The sequence below is a fragment of the Zea mays genome, chromosome 1 (assembly GCF_902167145.1).
Source record: "Zea mays cultivar B73 chromosome 1, Zm-B73-REFERENCE-NAM-5.0, whole genome shotgun sequence".
NCBI classification, from domain to species: Eukaryota; Viridiplantae; Streptophyta; class Magnoliopsida; order Poales; family Poaceae; genus Zea; species Zea mays.
Window position 1 is genome coordinate 68,545,953 of NC_050096.1, and position 21,894 is coordinate 68,567,846.

The 21,894-nt window shown below is 43.7% G+C and overlaps 2 protein-coding genes across 3 annotated transcripts; one reads left to right on the forward strand and one right to left on the reverse strand.

Annotated features, from left to right (window-relative positions):
* The first annotated feature begins 13,372 nt into the window (after window positions 1-13,372).
* On the forward strand, window positions 13,373-17,344 carry LOC100174971 (uncharacterized). 2 transcript variants are annotated; one of them, XR_564959.3, is made up of 8 exons: window positions 13,373-13,686; window positions 13,974-14,116; window positions 14,217-14,357; window positions 14,790-14,898; window positions 15,218-15,279; window positions 15,955-16,055; window positions 16,341-16,627; window positions 17,132-17,344. XR_564959.3 is itself a non-coding variant. In NM_001134282.1 (7 exon segments), coding segments are annotated over 6 exon segments (609 nt in total). In that variant the 5' UTR covers window positions 13,500-13,686; window positions 13,974-14,023; the 3' UTR covers window positions 16,444-16,534.
* A 2,243-nt stretch (window positions 17,345-19,587) lies between these two features.
* Window positions 19,588-21,007, reverse strand: LOC100276130 (uncharacterized). Its single transcript, NM_001149990.2, has one exon. It carries the CDS (start codon window positions 20,951-20,953, stop codon window positions 19,763-19,765), a length of 1,191 nt encoding a protein of 396 aa, NP_001143462.2. The 5' UTR covers window positions 20,954-21,007; the 3' UTR covers window positions 19,588-19,762.
* Window positions 21,008-21,894: the final 887 nt, after the last annotated feature.

Consider the following 21,894-nt stretch of genomic DNA (forward strand, 5'->3'; position numbering starts at 1 on the left):
GTTTAAATACATAGTTAGGGTACTCACTATCTTCAAAGTCGGGAGGTTGCTCAACATAGACCTCTTCCTTGATTGGTCCATTGAGGAAGGAACTTTTCACGTCCATTTGGTAAAGCTTAAAGCTATGGTAAGTAGCATAGGCAAGTAAAATGCGAATTGACTCAAGCCTAGCTACGGGTGCATAGGTTTCACCGAAATCCAAACCTTCGACTTGTGAATATCCCTTGGCCACAAGTCGGGCTTTGTTCCTTGTCACCACACCATGCTCATCTTGCTTGTTGCGGAAAACCCACTTGGTTCCTACAACATTTTGGTTAGGACGTGGAACTAAATGCCATACCTTATTCCTAGTGAAGTTGTTGAGCTCCTCTTGCATCGCCACCACCCAATCCGAATCTTGAAGTGCTTCCTCTATCCTGTGTGGCTCAATAGAGGAAGCAAAAGAGTAATGTTCACAAAAATGAGCAACACGAGATCGAGTAGTTACCCCCTTTTGAATATCACCGAGGATGGTGTTCACGGGGTGATCTCGTTGGATTGCTTGGTGGAATCTTGGGTGTGGCGGCCTTGGTACTTGTTCATCTTCCTCATCTTGATCATGGGTATCTCCCCCTTGATCATTGCTCTCCTCTTGAGGCGGCTCATTATCTTGATCTTCTCCTTCATCATCTTGAGCCTCATCCTCATCTTGAGTTGGTGGAGATGCTTGCGTGGAGGAAGATGGTTGATCTTGTGCATTTGGAGGCTCTTTGGATTCCTTAGGACACACATCCCCAATGGACATGTTCCTTAGTGCGACGCACGGAGCCTCTTCATTATCTAGCTCATCAAGATCAACTTGCTCTACATGAGAGTCGTTAGTCTCATCAAACACAATGTCACAAGAAACTTCAACTAGTCCAGAGGACTTTTTAAAGACTCTATATGCCCTTGTGTTTGAATCATATCCTAGTAAAAAGCCTTCTACAGCCTTAGGAGCAAATTTGGATTTTCTACCTCTTTTAACAAGAATAAAGCATTTGCTACCAAAGACTCTAAAATATGAAACATTAGGCTTTTTACCGGTTAGGAGTTCATATGATGTCTTCTTGAGGATTCGGTGTAGATACAACCGGTTGATGGCGTAGCAGGCGGTGTTGACCGCCTCGGGCCAAAACCGATCCAAAGTCTTCTACTCATCAAGCATGGTCCTTGCCATGTCCAATAGAGTTCTATTCTTCCTCTCCACTACACCATTTTGTTGTGGAGTGTAGGGAGAAGAGAACTCATGCTTGATGCCCTCCACCTCAAGAAAGCCTTCGATTTGTGAGTTCTTGAACTCCGTCCTGTTGTCGCTTCTTATCTTCTTGATTCTCAAGCCAAACTCATTTTGAGCCCGTCTCAAGAATCCCTTTAAGGTTTCTTGGGTATGAGATTTTACCTGCAAAAAGAACACCCAAGTGAAGCGAGAATAATCATCCACAATAACTAAACAGTACTTACTCCCGCCGATGCTTATGTAAGCTATCGGGCCGAATAGATCCATGTGTAGGAGCTCGAGTGGCCTGTTAGTCGTCATAATGTTTTTGTGCGGATGATGAACACCAACTTGCTTCCCTGCCTGACATGCGCTACAAATCCTGTCTTTCTCAAAATGAACATTTGTTAGTCCCAAAATGTGTTCTCCCTTTAGAAGCTTGTGAAGATTCTTCATTCCAACATGTGCTAGTCGGCGATGCCAGAGCCAGCCCATGTTAGTCTTAGCAATTAAGCAAGTGTCAAGTTCAGCTCTATCAAAATCTACTAAGTATAGCTGACCCTCTAACACTCCCTTAAATGCTACTGAATTATCACTTCTTCTAAAGACAGTAACACATATATCCGTAAAAAGACAGTTGTAACCCATTTTACATAATTGCGAAACTGAAAGCAAGTTATAATCTAAAGAATCTATAAGAAAAACATTGGAAATAGTATGGTCAGGTGATATAGCAATTTTACCCAATCCTTCGACCAAACCTTGATTCCCATCCCCGAATGTGATCGCTCTTTGGGGATCTTGGTTTTCTCGTAGGAGGAGAACATCTTTTTCTCCCCTGTCATATGGTTTGTGCACCCGCTATCGATGATCCAACTTGAGCCCCCGGATGCATAAACCTACAAAACTAATTTAGTTCTTGATTTTAGGTACCCAAACAGTTTTGGGTCCTTTGACATTAGATACAAGAACTTTGGGTACCCAAACACAAGTCTTTGACCCCTTGTGCTTGCCCCCAACATATTTGGCAACTACCTTGCCCGATTTGTTAGTTAAAACATAAGATGCATCAAAAGTCTTAAATGAAATGTTAGAATCATTTGATGCAATAGGAGTTTTCTTCTTAGGCAATTTTGCACGGGTTGATTGCCTAGAGCTAGATGTCTCACCCTTATACATAAAAGCATGATTAGGGCCAGAGTGAGACTTCCTAGAGTGAATTCTCCTAATTTTGTGCTCAAGATAACTGGCAGGGTACAAAATGTAACCCTCGTTATCCTGAGGCATGGGAGCCTTGCCCTTAACAAAGTTAGATAATCTTTTAGGAGGGGCATTAAGTTTGACATTGTCTCCCTTTTGGAAGCCAATGCCATCCTTGATGCCAGGGCGTCTCCCACTATAGAGCATGCTTCTAGCAAATTTAAATTTTTCATTTTCTAAGTCATGCTCATTAATTTTGGCATTAAGTTGAGCTATGTGATCATTTTGTTTCTTAATTAAAGCTAGGTGATCATGAATAGCATCAACATTAATATCTCTACATCTAGTGCAAATGGAAACATGCTCAACGGTAGATGTAGAGGGTTTGCAAGATTTTAGTTCAACAATCTTAGCATGTAAATTGTCATTTTCATTTCTAAGATTCGAAATGGTAACATTGCAAACATCTAAGTCTTTAGCCTTAGCAATTAATTTTTCATTATCATTTCTAAGGCTAGCAAGAGAGATATTCAATTCTTCAATCTTAGCAAGTAAACTAACATTATCATCTCTAAGATTGGGAATTGAAACATCACTAACATTAGAATCAACCTTAGTAATTAATTTAGCATTTTCATTTCTAAGGTTGGCAATAATATCATGACAAGTGCTTAGCTCACTAGATAATTTTTCACATTTTTCTACTTCTAGAGCATAAGCATTCTTAACCTTAACATGCTTCTTATTTTCCTTAATTAGGAAATCCTCTTGGGTGTCCAAGAGTTCATCCTTCTCATGAATAGCACTAATTAATTCATTTAATTTTTCCTTTTGTTGCATGTTAAGGTTGGCAAAAAGTGTGCGCAAGTTATCCTCCTCATTTTCACTAGAATTATCTTCATCACTAGAGGATGCATATTTAGTGGAGGATCTTGATTTTACCTTCTTCCTTTTGCCGTCCTTTGCCATGAGGCACTTGTGGCCGACGTTGGGGAAGAGGAGCCCTTTGGTGACGGCGATGTTGGCGGCATCCTCGTCGGAGGAGGAGTCGGTGGAGCTCTCGTCGGAGTCCCACTCGCGGCACACATGGGCATCGCCGCCCTTCTTCTTGTAGTATCTTTTCTTTTCTCTCCTCTTGCCCTTCTTGTCGTCGCCCCTGTCACTGTCACTTGATAATGGACATTTTGCTATGAAGTGACCGGGCTTACCACACTTGTAGCACACTTTCTTGGAGTGGGATTTGTAGTCCTTCCCCCTCCTTTGCTTGAGGATTTGGTGGAAGCTCTTGATGATGAGCGCCATCTCCTCATTGTCGAGCTTGGAGGCGTCAATGGGAGTCTACTTGATGTAGACTCTTCCTTCTTCTCCTTCGTCGCCTTGAATGCGACCGGTTGTGCTTCGGGCGTGGAGGGGCCATCTTGCTCGATGATTTTCTTTGAGCCTTTGATCATCAATTCAAAGCTCACAAATTTTCCTATCACTTCCTCAGGAGACATTAGTGTATATCTAGGATCACCATGTATTAATTGAACTTGCGTAGGGTTAAGAAAAACGAGTGATCTAAGAATAACCTTGACCATTTCATGGTCATCCCATTTTTTGCTCCCGAGGTTGCGCACTTGGTTCACGAAGGTCTTGAGCCGGTTGTACATTTCTTGTGGCTCCTCCCCTTAGCGAAGCCGAAAGCGATCGAGCTCCCCCTCGATTGTTTCCCGCTTGGTGATTTTGGTCACCTCGTCTCCTTCGTGCGCGGTCTTGAGTATGTCACAAATCTCTTTGGCACTCTTCAATCCTTGCACCTTGTTATACTCCTCTCGACTTAGAGAGGTGAGGAGTATAGTGGTGGCTTGGGAGTTGAAGTGCACGATTTGGGCCACCTCGTCCTCATCATAATCTTCATCCCCCACGGATGGTATCTGTACACCAAACTCAACAACATCCCATATGCTTTTGTGGAGTGAGGTTAGGTGATATCACTCCACCTAGAATAATCTTCACCGTCAAATGTTGGTGGTTTGCCTAATGGGACGGGAAGTAATGGAGTATGCTTAGGAATGCGAGGATAGCGTAGAGGGATCTTACTATACTTCTTGCGCTCTTGGCGCTTAGAAGTGACGGACGCGGAGTCAGATCCATATGTAGAGGGCGAGGAAGAGTCAGTGTCGTACTCACCATTACTTTAAGTTGTTTCAAATGGACATGAAGAGTGCCTTCCTTAATGGACTGATCAAGGAGGAAGTCTACATGAAGCAACCACCTGGCTTCGAGGACGACATGTATCCTGATCATGTATATAAGCTCTCTAAGGCGCTCTATGGGCTTAAGCAAGCACCAAGAGCAAGGCATGTTGTGCTGGTGATCTTTTTGTATGCCAAATATATGTCGATTACATAATATTTGGTTCTACTAATCAAAAGTCTTGTGAGGAGTTTAGCAGATTAATGGTGCAGAAATTCGAGATGTCTATGATGGGCGAGCTGAACTACTTCCTAGGATTTCAAGTCAAACAGCTCAAGTTCAACACCTTCATCTCTCAAACCAAGTACATGCAAGACAACCTCAAGAAGTTTAGAATGAAGGATGCAATGCCCATCAAAACGCCAATGGGGACAAACGTACATCTAGACCTCGACACTGGAGGTAAGTCCGTAGATCAAAAGGTATACCAGTCTATGAATGGTTCCTTGCTTCATCTTTGTGCTTATAGACTGGACATTATGCTTTTAGTTTGTATGTGTGCTAGATTTCAATCTGAACATAAGGAATGTCACTGTATGGTCGTGAAGCAAATTTTAAGGTATTTAGTTCATATGCCTCAAGTTGAGCTCTAGTATCTTAAGGGTCTACCTTTGACCTGATTGGGTACTCAGATTCCGACTATGCCAGGTACAAGGTATATAGGAAGAGCACATGAAGGACATGTCAGTTTTTAGGGAGGTCCTTGGCGTCCTGGAGATCTAAAAAACAAAATTTTGTTGCCATATCCACCACCGAGGCCGAGTACATTGCCGCAGGTCATTACGCCGCGTAATTGCTTTGGATGAGGCAAACTCTAAGGGACTTTGGCTACAATCTGAGCAAAGTCCCACTCCTATATGATAATGAGAGTACAATCCGCTTGGTAGATAATCATGTTGAACACAGCCGCACTAAACACAAGACATCCGACATCACTTCCTGAGAGACCACCAACAAAGGGGAGATATCGATATTAACCATGTTAGCACCGATCATCAGTTAGCCAATATCTTCACCAAGCCCTTTTATAAGAGGAGGTTTTGTGAGTTGAGTAGTGAGTTAAATGTATTATATTTTTGGAACTTGGATTGATTTATAGCATACATCTTTTATATGCCTTTGATCATGTTGATTTGTGTTTTATTTCATACCATTGCTTATTTTAATCAAGAACAGGGAAGAAATTTGGCCTTGCATAATTCAGCTTCGCGTCGTAACCACCGGGTCGCTGGAGTTGGGGTAGAATTCAACATTCAAGAACTGGGCAGAAGATCTACAAAACGAGTAATGAAAGCTTTAAAAGTAGTTGGAGAATTGGAGGATATTAGCCAGCAAGCTATGGAGGATTATGCTAAGCTTTTCGTGCATCCTCTCTCCCAAACTCACGTGGAAGCTTTGGCGGCCCTGTTTGGATGGTCTACTCCAGTCGATTTTTGTGCAGATTAGTAGAGTGAGGACATGTTGTTCTTCCTGTATTAATGGATCCAGAAAAATCTTGATTTGGAATGTAAGGGGTTTAAACTCCTCTGTTCGCCAGAATTCGGTTAGGGAGTTGGTGTCCTCTTCACGAGCGGACATTGTGGGTGTTCAAGAAACAAAATAAACTGAAGTCCCGCGACGAACCATGTTGTCCATGCTTGGATCAGATTTTTCAAATTTTCTGGTTCTACCTTCTCTTGGAGCTAGTGGTGGGATTTTAGTTGCCTGGAAACATCATCTGGGAGCACAGGCCTTAACAGAATTGATGATCACAGTATCTCAGTCTAGTTCTGCACACAAGAGGGGCAAGCCTGGTGGCTAACTTATGTATATGGACCGCAGAGTAGTGAAGAAAAAGTTCAGTTTCTGCAGGAACTAAGAAATGTCAGAGCAGCTTGTCTTGGTCCATGGATAATTGCAGGGGACTTCACTCTCATCTACAAAGCTGAAGACTAAAACAATTCTAATCTTAATCGCGCAATGATGGGTCGCTTTAGAAGGACCATTGATGATTTATCTCTTAAGGAGATCCCCCTTCATGGACGCAAATAAACATGGTCCAACCAGCAAAACATACCAACCTTGGTGAAGCTAGATAGAGTCATGTGTTCTACTGATTGGGAGGACTTGTTCCCTAATGTTTTGCTGCAGAGTTCAGCTTCTGAAGTGTCTGACCACTGCCCTTTACTGCTTGGTCTTCGGGATAACAGGTCAGGAAAGCAAAAATTCCATATTGAATATTTCTGGCCAAAGCTAGATGGTTTCCAGGAGGCTGTTCAGGATGCATGGAACTCAATCCCTGCTTTGGAGTGTCCTTTCCAGGCTCTAGACATGAAATTTAAGGCGACAGCAAAAGGATTGCAAAGCTGGAGCGATAGTAGAGTGGGACATGTGAACTCCCAACTTGCCCTTGCTCATGAGGTGCTGCATAGGTTGGAGATTGCACAAGATGCTCGGTCCTTATCGCTAAGTGAAATTTGGCTCAAAAATAAATTGAAGAAGCACTCCCTTGGACTTGTCTCATTAAAGCGCACCATCGCTCGTCTAAGATCTAGAGTTTCTTGGCTCAAAGAAGGTGATGCTAATACGAAATTGTTTCATATGCATGCCCGTCACCAGAAAAGAAAAAAATTGTGGCAAGATTGGTTGCTGACAACCAGGTTTTCACTAGACATAATGAGAAGGCCATTCTAATGGATCAATTCTATTCCAATCTGCTGGGTGTCAGCATTGATAGAGATTGCTCTATCAATCTTGAAGCTGTGGGAGTTCCGACCTTTGATTTGGCTGCTCTGGACTTGCCTTTCTTGGAGAAAGAAGTGTGGGAAACAGTTAAATTGCTGCCTTCAGATAAGGCTCTGGGTCCTGATGGTTTCACAGGAGGATTTTATAAGGCCTGTTGGTCTATAATTAAAGTGGATATAATGGCAGCAGTTTCAGCAGTTTGGAGCAGGAGATTTGCGCAGTTCAATAGGCTGAACACAACATACATCACATTGATCCCAAAGAAGGAGGGGGCTGATAAAGTAAAAGAGTTCAGACCAATTAGCCTGGTGCATAGCTTCGCAAAATTGATCACCAAGCTGCTAGCTAATCGCCTAGCTGGAAGGTTAAATGAGATGATTTCACCCATTCAAAGTGCTTTTATAAAAGGTTGTTTTATTCAGGATAACTACATGTTAGTTCAGCAAACTGCAAGGTTCCTCCATCGACGAAGACATGCCCATTTTCTTCTGAAATTGGACATCACAAAAGCCTTTGATTCTGTCTCCTGGCCTTTTCTCATAGAGAGTGATGGTAAATGGGTTTCCGGGCAAACTTATTGTTCATCGTCAAGGACTACGACAGGGTGATCCCCTCTCACTGATGCTCTTCAGTCTAGTCATGGATGTGCTTGGGCGAATGGTCACTGCAGCTGAAGGGGCAGTACTTCTTCAACCCCTTGCTACAAGATCTGTGCATCATCGAGTCTCTATGTATGCTGATGATGTAGTCCTCTTCTTGCGACCAGCTGCGAAGATATAGCAATAATTGTGGATATTCTTCACCTATTCGGTGAGGCTTCCGGGCTGCATAATAATGTCCAGAAATCTAATGTATATCCCATTCGTTGTGACGAGAGTGACATTGCAGTTGTGCAAGGTTTGCTGCCGTGTGGAATTTCGTCCTTCCCCTGTAAATATCTTGGACTTCCATTAACGCTGCGAAAGATAACCAAGGAACAGGCGCAACCAATTATCGACAAATTTGCAAATCAGCTTCCTGGATGGAAGGCAGACTTGATGACAAGGGCTGGGAGAACAGTTCAAGTGCGGTTTGTGCTTACTGGGATTCTCATCTACTTAGCAATGGCAATTGATCTCCCAACTTATATCACAAAAGCAATCGATAAAATCCGAAGAGGCTTCCTTTGGAGAGGTCGCAAAGAGATTAATGGGGGGCATTGCCTTGTTTCTTGGAGCAAAGTTTTTCGGCCTCTTGATTTGGGTGGTCTTGGTATTTCAAGCATTAAGGAGCTGAGTTGGGCGCTGCGGATGCGTTGGTTATGGCTGCAAAAAACGGATCCTAACCGACCTTGGTCATCCTTGACTATCCAAGTTCTGGACAAGGTCTAGGCCTTCTTCAGTATGGTGATGCAAACGGAAGTTGGGAATGGTGCTAATACTATTTTTTGGAAGGATCGATGGATTCAAGGACAGAGGGTGGCAGATATTGCGCCAAGACTTCTTCAAGTTGTTCCGAAAAAGAAAAATCAATACAAGGACAATGCAAGAAGCTATTACTGGAAGAGCATGGATGTCGGATATTCGAGGGGCCCTATGTGTGGGGGCAATTGTTGATTATCTTCACCTCTGGAACTTACTGTTAACTGCTGAATTAAGGCCGAATGTTGAAGATAAGCACATTTTCAAGCTGGCTGCCAATGGAAAATATTCAGCGAAATCTGCCTACGAGGGGTTTTTCATTAGCTCGATTCCTTTTGAACCATACGAGAGGATATGGAAAACCTGGGCGCCTCCTAAATGTCGGTTTTTTATGTGGTTAGTTGCTCAAAAAAGGTGTTGGACAGCTGATCGTCTTGCAAAAAGAGGATTGGATCACCTTGATAGCTGCCCTCTTTGTGAACAAGAAAGTGAAACAATAGACCATCTTCTGGTCACTTGTGTTTTCTCAAGGGAGTGCCGGTTCCTTTTGTTGAGACAATTTGGACTGCATACTCTGTCCCCTCAACCAGAAAATGACAGTTTCCTGGACTGGTGGAGGACAGTAAGTGAAATGGCAGCTGGACAAATGAAGATGGGGATTAACTCCCTTGTTTTGCTTGGTGCATGGACCTTATGGAAGCACCGTAATCAATGTGTCTTCGAGGGCGGCAATCCGAGTGTTGCTGCTGTTTTGGAGCAGGTTGGAGAAGAGCGAAGGTTGTGGGAGATGGCAGGGGCTTATTTTCCTAGCAGTTAACCTTCCTCATGGCTAATTTCTGTTCAAGGTTTTGTTGTTTTTTTCTGTTTTTTGAGTTTAAACCTCAGTGTTATGGTTTGTAAGGGCTTCGACCCGACTTTTTTCTTCTTCTTAAATATAATGATATGCAGCTCTCCTGCATATTCGAAAAAAAAGTTATAGAATGTCATCTCTGGACCTCAAAATTCCAATTGTAATGATGTACATGTTTAGTGAGATATGAGCATGAGCACAAGTCCACTTGAAGGCAATTTGAAGGTTTCAAGTCCAAAAGAGCTGAAACAAGGGGCTTGGAAATGCAAATGGGAGTAAATAGTAAATATGTGAGGTTTGGACCCTTAGACATGTTGCATAGGCCTATTACAATGTTTCTAGCATTTGCATTTGGTCTCTAACTCCTTTTGTAGCAAAAAGTGCATTTTGGACTTGGTTTGAGCCAATTCAGGAACTCTATTGAAGATTTGTGAAAGAGGTGAGTTTCTCACACTTAGTCAATTGGATTATGTGCTAATTATGTCTAAGTCGTAGGGAAGCTCCCAAGGACAACCAAAAAGAATTGGAGAAGATTGGCTCAAAAGAGCCTAAGTTGGGATATCCTAGGCCTCACTGGACCGGTTTGGTGGCACACCGGACCGAGTCCACAGGAGCCCGAGACTTAAGAGTTCTGGTGGCCTGGCGTACTGGACCGCTTGTATGGCTGAACAGTGAACTCTTGAGAATTATAATTTATAATTCATCGGGCCTTCACTTTTCATGGTCCGGTGGCACGCCGTACCGTCCTCCAATGGCTACTTCGCGGGCACGTGCGCTGGCCAACGACTATTATGCGTCCCAGTATAGAGGTGCACCGGACCGGTCCGGTTCCTGTTAGCTATGGAAACCATCCAATCACATCTCAAACTCAGGGCACATGGACTCGGTCCAGTGGTGCACCGGACCGGTCTAGTGTCCCCGCAGAAGACTGGATTTCTACATCTTTTTAAACGAAAGGGGCAACTGCTATGGGCCTTTCGGGGCTATAAAAGGAACCCATGGCACACCTCTTCAGCACATAAGCATACTTAGGGCTTCTCTACACTTCTATACTCTGCCACAACACATTTGTGTGATTCTAGCGAGATTGCGCTCTTGAGATCTTCTCTTTCGTGTTGTGTTGCTGGTTTTGGCTCTTGTGTGTACTTTCTCTCCTTTATTGTGCTAAAGTTGCAACTCTGATCTTGTGTACAGCTGCAAGCAGGGGTGGACCCATAGGGGGGTCCGGGTGGGCCCTAGCACACCCTAAGCCAGGCCCACCGGGGACCCCACCCGGCCATCCCGTTCGCCCGTTCAGCCGACGTCTGACGTTCCAACTTCTCTGGTTCTCCCGAGCGTTCGGCTAATCGGCTTCCTCTTCCCAGTTCCTGGCGAGTGCGCTGTGCACGGCTGTTCCTCAGTTCCTAGCGGCTGGTGTATGGCCACCGGCGTCCTGCAAGGCTGCAACAGCATCTTGGCATCTTGCTCGTCTGGACGCCTGCTCGGTCGGCTCTAGAGCCTTCGCCCCTCCGGTCCTGCAAAGGCTGCAAGTCTGCAACACATCTTGCGTGGTCTTCAAGCAACCACATCTTGTAACGGCATCCTGCAAGGCTTGCATGGAACGCCTACTGCCTGCGCTCAGTAACGCTCGCGCGGAGGTGCCCTTCCCCGCGTACAGGTGCGCATGAACATCGCGCCTCTCGGCTGATTCACTATCATTATTTTTATAGTGACTAAAATATGAAGAAGCAGGGAGATATTGACTCTTTTTTTCCAATCATGCTGCAAAGAAACATAAGTTTATTGTGTCGACACCTAAAAACAAGAGGAAGAGAGGATAAATGAAGAAATTGTGAATCCAATGCCATCTGCACCGCCACCGCCAACACTTTATGATGTCAGCCGTCTTCCACATGATCTAAGTGAAAGACAACCTATTGCAAGCTACCATGCTAATGATCATGATGCAATTGGAAGAGCATATATTATTATTATTAGAGGTCCATTTCAACCATATGCACATGAATTCCCAAATAGGAAAATTGGAGATAGAGATCGTCATTTTAATTTTGTTGCGGCACACCCTATACAAAAATCCTAGGTCCGCCACTGGCTGCAATAGACTCCAATTTGTGGAGATTCCTTGCGAGAGGATATTATTGATATAAGGAAGACCTTGTCACTCAAGTTCGATCTTTGGATCAATTGAGAGGGTTGAAAGCAACCCTTGTCTAAGAGGATACCACAACGTGGATGTAGGCAAGCATTTCAGGCTTGGCCAAACCACGAGATAAAATCGTGTGTGTTACTTGTTCATTTACTTTCTTGCGATTTTCTTTCTTTCTAAGTTCTCCAAATTCATTTGTAATATTGCTCTTAGTCTAATTTACATCTTGAAAGAGCAATCAAGTGAAAATGACTTTTCTCTCTTCTTCTCTCTTGAACTTGGTTTAGAGTTACACTAACCTCCTAACTTTGGACTAAGTTTGAGTTTAGAGTTACACTAACCTCCTCTCTAGGTGCTCTCAGAAAGTAGAATCCAAACTGGATTATCTATAGATAATATTCACCCAAAAAAATAGGTGTGCATCTCAATATAGGCAATAAGCACAACAACTAATCCTACCTCTCCCAACCCTTTTAAGCACTCATCCACCCAACCTAGGCGGCCAGCCACCAGCCGCCCCGCCCACCAGGCAACGTGTCACTTTGTTTTTATTGTTTTGTATGGTTAAACAATGTTGTCCTTATTACATGTCAGATTTATTGGTAATGTATTGTCGTTGGGTGTCGTGTAGCTAGTAATGTCATATAAAATATAATGTGATAATAATTTTTTTATCGAGGATAAGGACCCATTGGAAACCCGATACCCGAATGGTGATAGGTATGAGATGAATCTTATACCTATGATGAGTACGAGTATCGGGATGAGGATGGTTATAGCTTTACAAGGATGATTATAGATAGGATGTCCAAACCGAGTGGTGGATTTTCCATTCTATGGTGGTACCAACCACAGCTGCAGTGAACATTTGTTCTGGAGACGGTGGAATACTTGTCGGCCATACTCAGAAGGTGCAACACAACATGAGCAACTAACTTTAGTGGTTGACGAAGAGTTTGACTTTTCCATTTCTGGAGTGCATACTGGGTCCATGGGTAAACCCGAAGAACAAGGAAAGCACTTGTCCATCAATTGCACTTGAGTAGCAAAGGTTTCAGGTTGTCGGTGCTGACATCTCTTCTACTCTGTTAAGACCAGGCTAAGGGGGTGTTTGAATGCACTAGAACTAATAGTTAGTTGGCTAAAAATTGGTAGTGGAATTAGCTAGCTAACAAATAACTATCTAACTATTAACTAATTTACCAAAAATAGCTAATAGTTGAACTATTAACTAAAGTGTTTGGATGTCTCAACTAATTTTAGCTACTAACTATTAGCTCTAGTGCATTCAAACACCCCTTAAGTGAATGTCATGGTATGGGCTGACATTTCGAGAGGTGGAGAGTGTCATGGTATGGGCTGCCATGTGGGCCGAGAGTCCGAGACCGGGCTAAATGAGCTGGGCTGAATAGGACTGACTGCAGGTAGAAAGGCAAGCGCAACATTTGGCACCGTTAGCTCTCCACTAAACTTGTCAGATGCAATAATTTATGTTTTTATTAATGGCAAAGCCCTCCTGCCAGCCAGTGCCTTCCTTCCGGGTCAACCACTGGTACAGTCACATCACGAATTCCCACTGGCAGTACGATAACCTCACTGAGCGGTAGGGCCTCCCGTCCCAGAATCCTGCAGGACCCATCGATCATGGCCCCACGGGTCCTGCTCCTGCGTGGGTTCCAATTCCAAGTCGCCCACCGTGACGCCCATCGAGTCAACCGAACCCAAGCCGTGTGGCGACTGGCGAGGCGAGTGCCCCAGTTCCTAACTCCGGTGGGCGCGCTCCCACCGCCGCGCGGCTCAAAACCCGCCCTCAGCCTCCCGCGCTCCAGTCCACACGGGAGCGGGTGGTGTCGTCTGAAGCGGCGCGATCAAGGAGTCTTCGGGCGCTCCGGTGAGCTATCTAGATCTCAACATCCTCTCCCCTCTGTAGTCTGTAGTTGTACTCTCCCGCCCGATGGTTCAGTTAAGTTATATCCTCTCCCCTTATTTTTACTCGGTCGATACCATTTCGTTGTGGATTGGGCGCCCCCGCAGGTTGAAATGCTGCCCATCATGCTGCGGCCCTGTACTATGAGGATGGTTCTAGTTTTGCGTCTGGCAATTTGGGGCGTACATGCTTTTGGCTGCGTACTGTTACTGATCGGAGAAAATGTTTGTAACGTATGATTCGTTTTTCAGGACGTAACGTGCTGGCGGTTGCTTATCTCCGGATGTATATATAAGCGGAAATGTTCTCCTTGTTCTATGGCCTGTGGAAGTATGTGTTCGCCAAGGACGAGTTCCGTGTTCTGATTCTTGGTGTTGACAGAGCTGGCAAGACGGTAGCTGCTAGCTCCCAGCCTTCATATATATATTTCCCTTTCTGAACTAGAAATTGATGATACTTACCTGTACACGATGTTTCTGGAACCGTTGCCATAGACTTTGCTGGAGAAGTTGAAATCGATATATCTCAAGGGGGAAGGACTTCCGCCTGACCGTGTCGTTCCAACAGTTGGGCTCAACATTGGCCGCATCGAAGACGCAAAGGCAAAACTTGTTTTCTGGGATCTAGGTGGTCAGGTAAGAACGTTTACGTACGTAGTAAAGTGAGCCTTCTGTTGCCGTGGCACCACCCTACGATCGTTGATATTTGAGTCTTGTCAGTTTGGTGCTATATCAGGGTTTCTAATGCCTGGGAAATACATGTCATAAATTCAAATTACTAGGATGTGGTTGCTTTAGTTATTAACCTAGCATCTTTTTGCGTTCCAGCAGAATATATATAATCTAGTTATATGGAATGCTCAATAGAATTTTCAGAAAGCAAAGATATGCTCTGTTGGCTAACATTCACAGTACTCAATAGAATTGTTTACTAGTAGAACAGCATCAGCTTCTCTGCTATGTTATAAGAATTAGTGTAAAACTAACTTCAGTATCACTGCTTGCTAGTATGATAATTAAGCTTCCATGCCAAGTTCAGTATTTCTTACACACTTGCCTGCTTGGCAGGTTAGCCTACGAACAATCTGGGAGAAATACTATGAAGAGGCCCATGCCATAATGTACGTTATTGACGCTGCCACAGCATCGTCATTTGAAGATTCCAAATCTGCTCTGGGTAAGGTTCTTATTTGTGTTAATTATAAACTACTCCCTCCATTCCAAATTATAAGACATTTTGGCCTTTTTTCTAGATAAATAAATTTTGCTATGGACTTAAATATTATTTATATATATATATATATATATATAAAATGTCCTGGTACATAGTTAAAACATTATATCTTAAAAAGCTAAAACATTGTCTTATAACTTGGAACAAGGGAGTACTGGTTTGTTTCTATTGCTAGATCTTCCGAGAAGATGCATTGCCTCTCTGGTAAATGGGATGAGAACTCATTCTAGCTAGAGAACCTAACCTAAATTTCTTACTTCAGAGAAGGTTATTCGCCATGAACATCTGAGAGGAGCACCACTCTTGATAGTTGCAAACAAACAGGTGAAGGGTTTACTTCCACTTTCTATATTTTGTACCACAGTACATAATTATGATTGAAAGATTCAGTGCTTACAATAAAGTTGCCATCGTAGTAAAATAAAGATTTTGTTTTTGTCATGTGCCCATGCTGTGAGGCATACAAATCTAAATTCCTACGTTGCAAAGCGCCTATGCGCCATTGCGAGGTTGAATACCAGATGTAGTTTGGCCAATTGTGATGTACAGATGTGCCACATTGACAATTGACACGCAGTTTAAAGGAGAGTCAGACTACTAGTTTTTTCATTGCCCAACATATACCTTTGGCCACTTATTGAAAATGTGAGAGATCATTTGAGTTTGAACAGTAAGTTTTGTGAGATATCATTTTATTTAGTAATCATGCACACATGTCTAGAATTGTGAAATGCACAATAAAGACGCAAACTCCCACGAGCATGCAGGTACACCCGATTGAGGATTCTCAGCGAATGTTCCAGTTTCGAGAATCAAACAACATATAACAATGATGAATTTTTTAAATCAATTAAAACTTCCTGAAAAGATCACATGGAAACCAATGACTACATGCACTGTCTGTTTCTGTTAAGCTGGGTACACATTATTCTATCAAATTGTTTATTATTTACCTCTTGTTCTCATGTTTGGAGGGTGCTTCTGGATTTCTTTTGGCAGGATTTACCTGGAGCCATTGATGAGGAAGAATTGGCTAAATTTCTGCATAAAGAACTGGATGAGAGGCCATATACATTTCAGGCTGTATCTGCATATGATGGGTGAGCGCAGAAACTCAACTGGTTCCTGAGGAAATTTGACTCGCCATGAAAAAAAATGACAATTTTACTCAAAGATACAAAAAATTCACACATTCGTCTGTTATATTGTTTCCTGGGTGCATGAAACTCAACTGGTTCGTGAGGAAATTTGACTCGCCATGAAAAAAATGACAATTTTACTCAAAGATACAAAAAATTCACACATTCGTCTGTTATATTGTTTCCTGGGTGCATGATATTCTAAAGATCTGTTATATTGTTTAAATGTGACACCGGCTCTTGCAGCAGGGGGATCAAATCTGGCATAGACTGGCTGGTGGAACAAATGGAAAAAAGCAAACGTACCGAGACACTGCAGGCTCGTGCTGGCGTAGCTGGACAAATTTAGAATGGGGTGAATTTGTTAAAGAACAAAGCATTGGATAGGACGGCTTCCTTCGTATCGCGTAAGCAGCCATTTGCTGCATTCCGGGATTATCGTTCCAGGTCGCCCAGAGTGCTGCAAGAAATGTTTGGCTGGTTGCTCCTGTGGTGGTGGTGATTGGTGAGGCGATTCGTTTGGTATTATTGAGGTTGCATTCATATGTACCTAAAGGTCGCAAGCATACATGTCTATATGATGCTTTTCAATTTTCGTAGCAAACTAGTAGCTTCAATACAGAGGATCAAAGAGAGCCGTGTTCTTTAACTTGTTTGTGATAAAAAAAAAGGAAGAAAGGAAAGCGAAGAAGGAATTATTGGTGCATCTGAAAGTCTTTATTGCATATGTCTAAACCATTTTAACCGATGCTGGATGAGCTTTTCTTCGCACCGATGTTACATCTAGTCTATCATATGTATCCTCGTTTCATACTCGCACCGATGTTACATCTAGTCTATCATATGTATCCTCGTTTCATACTCGATCCTTTTTTATGGCCAAACTCCAACACAACATATACATTTCTGTAGCGCATACGTATTGAACATGTCTTTTTTAGACTAACATTCTGCACCGAACAATATAGCAGATCGAATTGTCATCCTATAAAGATTATTTTTAACTTTTGTGGTATCCTATTGTCATATTTATTGAGGTTGCATTCATATGTACCTAAAGGTCGCAAGCATACATGTCTATATGATGCTTTTCAATTTTCGTAGCAAACTAGTAGCTTCAATACAGAGGATCAAAGAGAGCCGTGTTCTTTAACTTGTTTGTGATAAAAAAAAAGGAAGAAAGGAAAGCGAAGAAGGAATTATTGGTGCATCTGAAAGTCTTTATTGCATATGTCTAAACCATTTTAACCGATGCTGGATGAGCTTTTCTTCGCACCGATGTTACATCTAGTCTATCATATGTATCCTCGTTTCATACTCGCACCGATGTTACATCTAGTCTATCATATGTATCCTCGTTTCATACTCGATCCTTTTTTATGGCCAAACTCCAACACAACATATACATTTCTGTAGCGCATACGTATTGAACATGTCTTTTTTAGACTAACATTCTGCACCGAACAATATAGCAGATCGAATTGTCATCCTATAAAGATTCTTTTTAACTTTTGTGGTATCCTATTGTCATATAGAACATCAAATGTTTGGCGCCACCTCATCCTTTGACTAATACCTTTATCACTATCTCTACGTAGCCTTTCGTAGCATAGATCCTAAATATCTATGCATAGATCCTAAATATCTATGCATAGATCCTAAATATCTAAAGATGTCCTTTCAGAACACTACTTGATTTTTCAAACTAACATGTCTTTCCTCATATGTAGTAGCATAGATTCTAAATATCTAAAGATGTCCTTCCGGACACTACTTGATTTTTCAAACTAACATGTCTTTCCTCATATGTAGTAGTGTTGAAATCACATCTTTTATATTCAATTTGAGTTCTACTGATCGAGTCCAAAATCGTCCAAAACCTTTAAACTCTAGAATCTCCCACGACAACTCTAGTTTTCCATTTACTCGTGCTTAGCTTTCATCAACTAACACTACATCCATAAAAACATATGTTAAGAGATCCCTTTGTGATCTTATCCATAGACTCAAAGCTAATTTTTTTATGTAGTCATATTCTAATCGGAAAGTCACATGTGTCTCCATCATTTATTCAAACATATTCATAACATTGTTGTTGGAACTTTGCTTCCTCAAAAAATAGGGATAAAAAAAACAGTAAAAGGAATTGGCCCTTCAGGCTAGGGCTGCTGATATCCCCACTAAGCTGGGCCAATCGGCCAAGAAACTTTGCTTCATTCAGGGCATGGTATGGACAACCCACTGCGGGTTGCCAAACAAAGGAGTTAGTAAGAAACCACAAAATGCTTAGTCTGAGCTTTGAAGAGTTCTACTTGGTGAGTAAAACAGTTAATCTTAACTACTGCTTGGCTAAGATAAGATGTTAGTCAAAAGAATTCTGTAGATGTGCAATCTCAAACCAATCTGCCTTTGCATCATTTAGAAAACTGCTTTAAAATTCGAAATATTTTGCTTACCATAGCTCATAGCACAGAAGAATATTATAGAACAAACCAAGGCAAGTGACTTTCTGAAACACAGTTTTCAAGAACAGGTTCAGATTAAACTAGATAACAGGATGCCAGCGTTGGTAATAAGTGTACTCCCCAAGAGAAGTCGCTGTTTTGTTCTATCTCAATGAAAAATAACGACACGAAAATGAACTATGGCCGTCTGCATTAATATGGATACTCAGCAAAAATGGACATGAGTAACTCAAAATCGTCAATTGCTTGCTATGTTAGGCACCCAAGTCAATGATTTCTATTCCATGCTATCACAAAGATTATCTATAACAAGTTCTGCGTGTGTTTCAAAGATTAAATGGTCCAGGAAAGGTAAGCACTTGTATTTAGCGGACAGTACTAGTCTGCTGTGGGATTAACCCATTTTTTATGGTTCTCGATGACCTTTTGCTTCAAGATAATATCTCATCCAATTAATAGACAAAATCACAACTAATCTTTGTTACATGTAATCATCGAATCCTATCTTCTGTAGGAGCAAACTTAAACGGTGACATATCAAGCAACACTATGAGAATTCATGTGTATCTGATAATGGATCATTCACTTCACATGTAGACATATATGACTTCTATACAATAGTCAAATGAATTTATCACGACCAAAGTGGTATGAATATTGTTAACAGAATCAATGGAAAATGGAATATATCTCATTAGGTAACATATGTAATTGTAAGCAGGCTATAAAAAATCAGAGGTATTAAGTATCAATTCACACAGCAGAATGATGCAATGATCACAACCAAATCAACAAGTTAGCATAACTAAGCTTAGTCCTTTTGTAGCCAAAGAAGTTTACCGAACTCAGAAAGCAGAACATAATTCACTTACTTGATCTCAACAACATTTTGTGTCACCATGCCAGGAAGAAACCAGAAGTGGCATGGTAAGCATTGCCAGTCCAACCACACCTCTGCGAAGCATTATCCCATCACTGGAAACCTCCACAAAGTGTGTTTGCTAAGGCAAATGGCATGTATCTCCATCTAATGAACATACAAATTTTTCCCTGCCTGATGTTAAGTAACTACAGGTACCAGGTAGACTACAAGTCTACAACTACAACATTACATAACAGGGATGGAACAATTACACTCAAATGAACACTTGAACAGCAAGAGTCGGCCTGGCTAATCATAGCCCCAGTAAACCATAACAACAGTTAAATCATCCGTCCAAGATTGTCCACCCTCAAGAAGTGCATGTTGTGCAAATTCCCCAATATATCCTCGGATGCATCAACATCGATATGAAAGTTGCCGATATCTTCAACTCCGCCAGCACCGCTAACATTAACCCTACCAGTGCCATCTGTAGCATGTGCTGCCTCATTTATGTTAATTCTCCTCACCTCCTCGGCCCTTCCATCTCCAGCGTTCTCATCCCCAGCCCAGCCTTCCTGCCCGAGCATCGAAGAATCAATGCCACTCTCCACACCAAGAGAACGTCTCCTGAGCCCTACCCCGACCTTCTTGCGGGCCGTCGTCTTCTTGATCCTACCTCTAGAAGAGCCACCACGAGCACTGTCATTCTGTGGCTGCCTACCACCATGGTTTCCGTGACTCCTACCACCACCACCTTGGCCACTGGGAGCCGTGTTCCAAGGGAACATCTTGTAGAATGGCTTCCAGTTGGCACCCAGGTCGGCCGCGTTGGGAAATCCGAGGGGGAAGAACCCCCAGGCGCAGTGGTACATTTCAGTGCCCGGCACAACCGTGGGTGGGGTCGGGAGCTCAGAAGCCACGAATCCGCGGCGGCAGCCCGCGTTGGGGCACTTGAGGGCGCGCCCGATCAGGCTGCGCGGGTACTGGTGCACGTAGCAGCAGAAGGGGCACGCCGTCCAGAACTCCGGGGTGTCGGAGGCGGGAGCGGCCGCGGCGGGATACTGGGAGGAGTAAGGGGTACCAGTGGCGGGATCGGCGGGCGGCGGGGGGCGGCGAGAGGGATCCGAGAGGAAGGCGTAGGCGTCGTTGACGAGGCGGAGCGCCATCTCGGCTCCCGGGTGCGGGTTGCTGGGACCGAGGAGGAGCGCGAGGCGGCGGAAGGCGCGGGACACGGCGGCCTGGTCGGGGCTGACTCCGGGCGGCAGCTGGAGGATGGCGAGCGGGTCCGGCTGGCCCGAGGTGCCCATGAACTGGGAAGCGAGGAGGACGTCGGCGACGGCGAGGAGTTCGTCAACGCCGGCGAGGAGCGGGTTCGCCTCCACCGACCGCTCCGCGAAGCGCTTGCAGCCGACGAGGTCGCGCGCCGCGAGGAGCTTCTCGGCGATCTCCAGCCAGCGCTCCGCCTGCGCGGGGCCGTCGCTGGCGCCTCCGCCGCCCCCGCTCACGCTCCCGCCGGTGGAGAAGTCCATGGTTTGGGGGAGGAAAAGGTGGATGCTGTCGGAGGCAGCTGGTTTGGTTTTGGGGAGGGGGAAGATCCTGCTGCCCGAGGGGCTCTTGACTGGCGACTGTCTGTCAGTCCGAGAGTATTTTGTTGGGCAGCACATTTAATTTTAAGGACAACTGTGATTATACGTTTTCAACTTTGTGAATTATTGATTACAAAAATTAAAAATAAGGGGTAAAATCATAACTGTAAGGGAAGAGAAGGATATACTCAAAATTAACCTGAAAATAATATTAAACTTTTTATGGTTAATTGTGATTATAGCCTTCTCTCACTTTACAATTGTGATTTTACCCCTTATTTTTATTTTTAATCACTAAGGCCATGTTTGTTTCAGATTATAATCTCTCCAGATTATATAATCTAGCGTAAATAATCCATTAGATAAACAAACAACTAGATTATGTGTTCAGATTATATAATCTAAAGCCTAGATTATGATAATCTAATAATCTCCTCAAGAGTAGTGTCGGCGTTTCGAGACCGGGGGGTCCCTAAGCCGACGAGTGAGTGTGCTGCGTGCCCCAGCCCAGATGGGTCGAGCGCGTGGGCGAGCGCGAAGGGGGAAAGGAGCGAGGAGGCCGGAGTCCGGCGAGAGAGAGGTGGGAATCCCGCGGCCTTCGTGTTCGTCCCGCGCCCAGGTCGGGTGCGCTTGCAATAGGGGGTTACAAGCGTCCACACGGGTGAGGGAAGCGAGCGGCCGCAAGAGAGTGCCTGTCCCCGTCCTCGTCCCCGCGCGGCCAACCTTCTCTAAGAAGGCCCTGGTCCTTCCTTTTATAGGCGTAAGGAGAGGATCCAGGCGTACAATGGGGTGTAGCGGAGTGCTACGTGTCTAGCGGGGGGAGAGCTAGTGCCCTAAGTACATGCCAATATGGCAGCCGGAGAGATCTTGGCACCCTGCTGGCG

Coding starts and splice junctions, on each gene's coding strand:
- LOC100276130 (NM_001149990.2), bottom strand. CDS start 20,953: ATGGACTTCTCCACCGGCGGGAGCGTGAGCGGGGGCGGCGGAGGCGCC.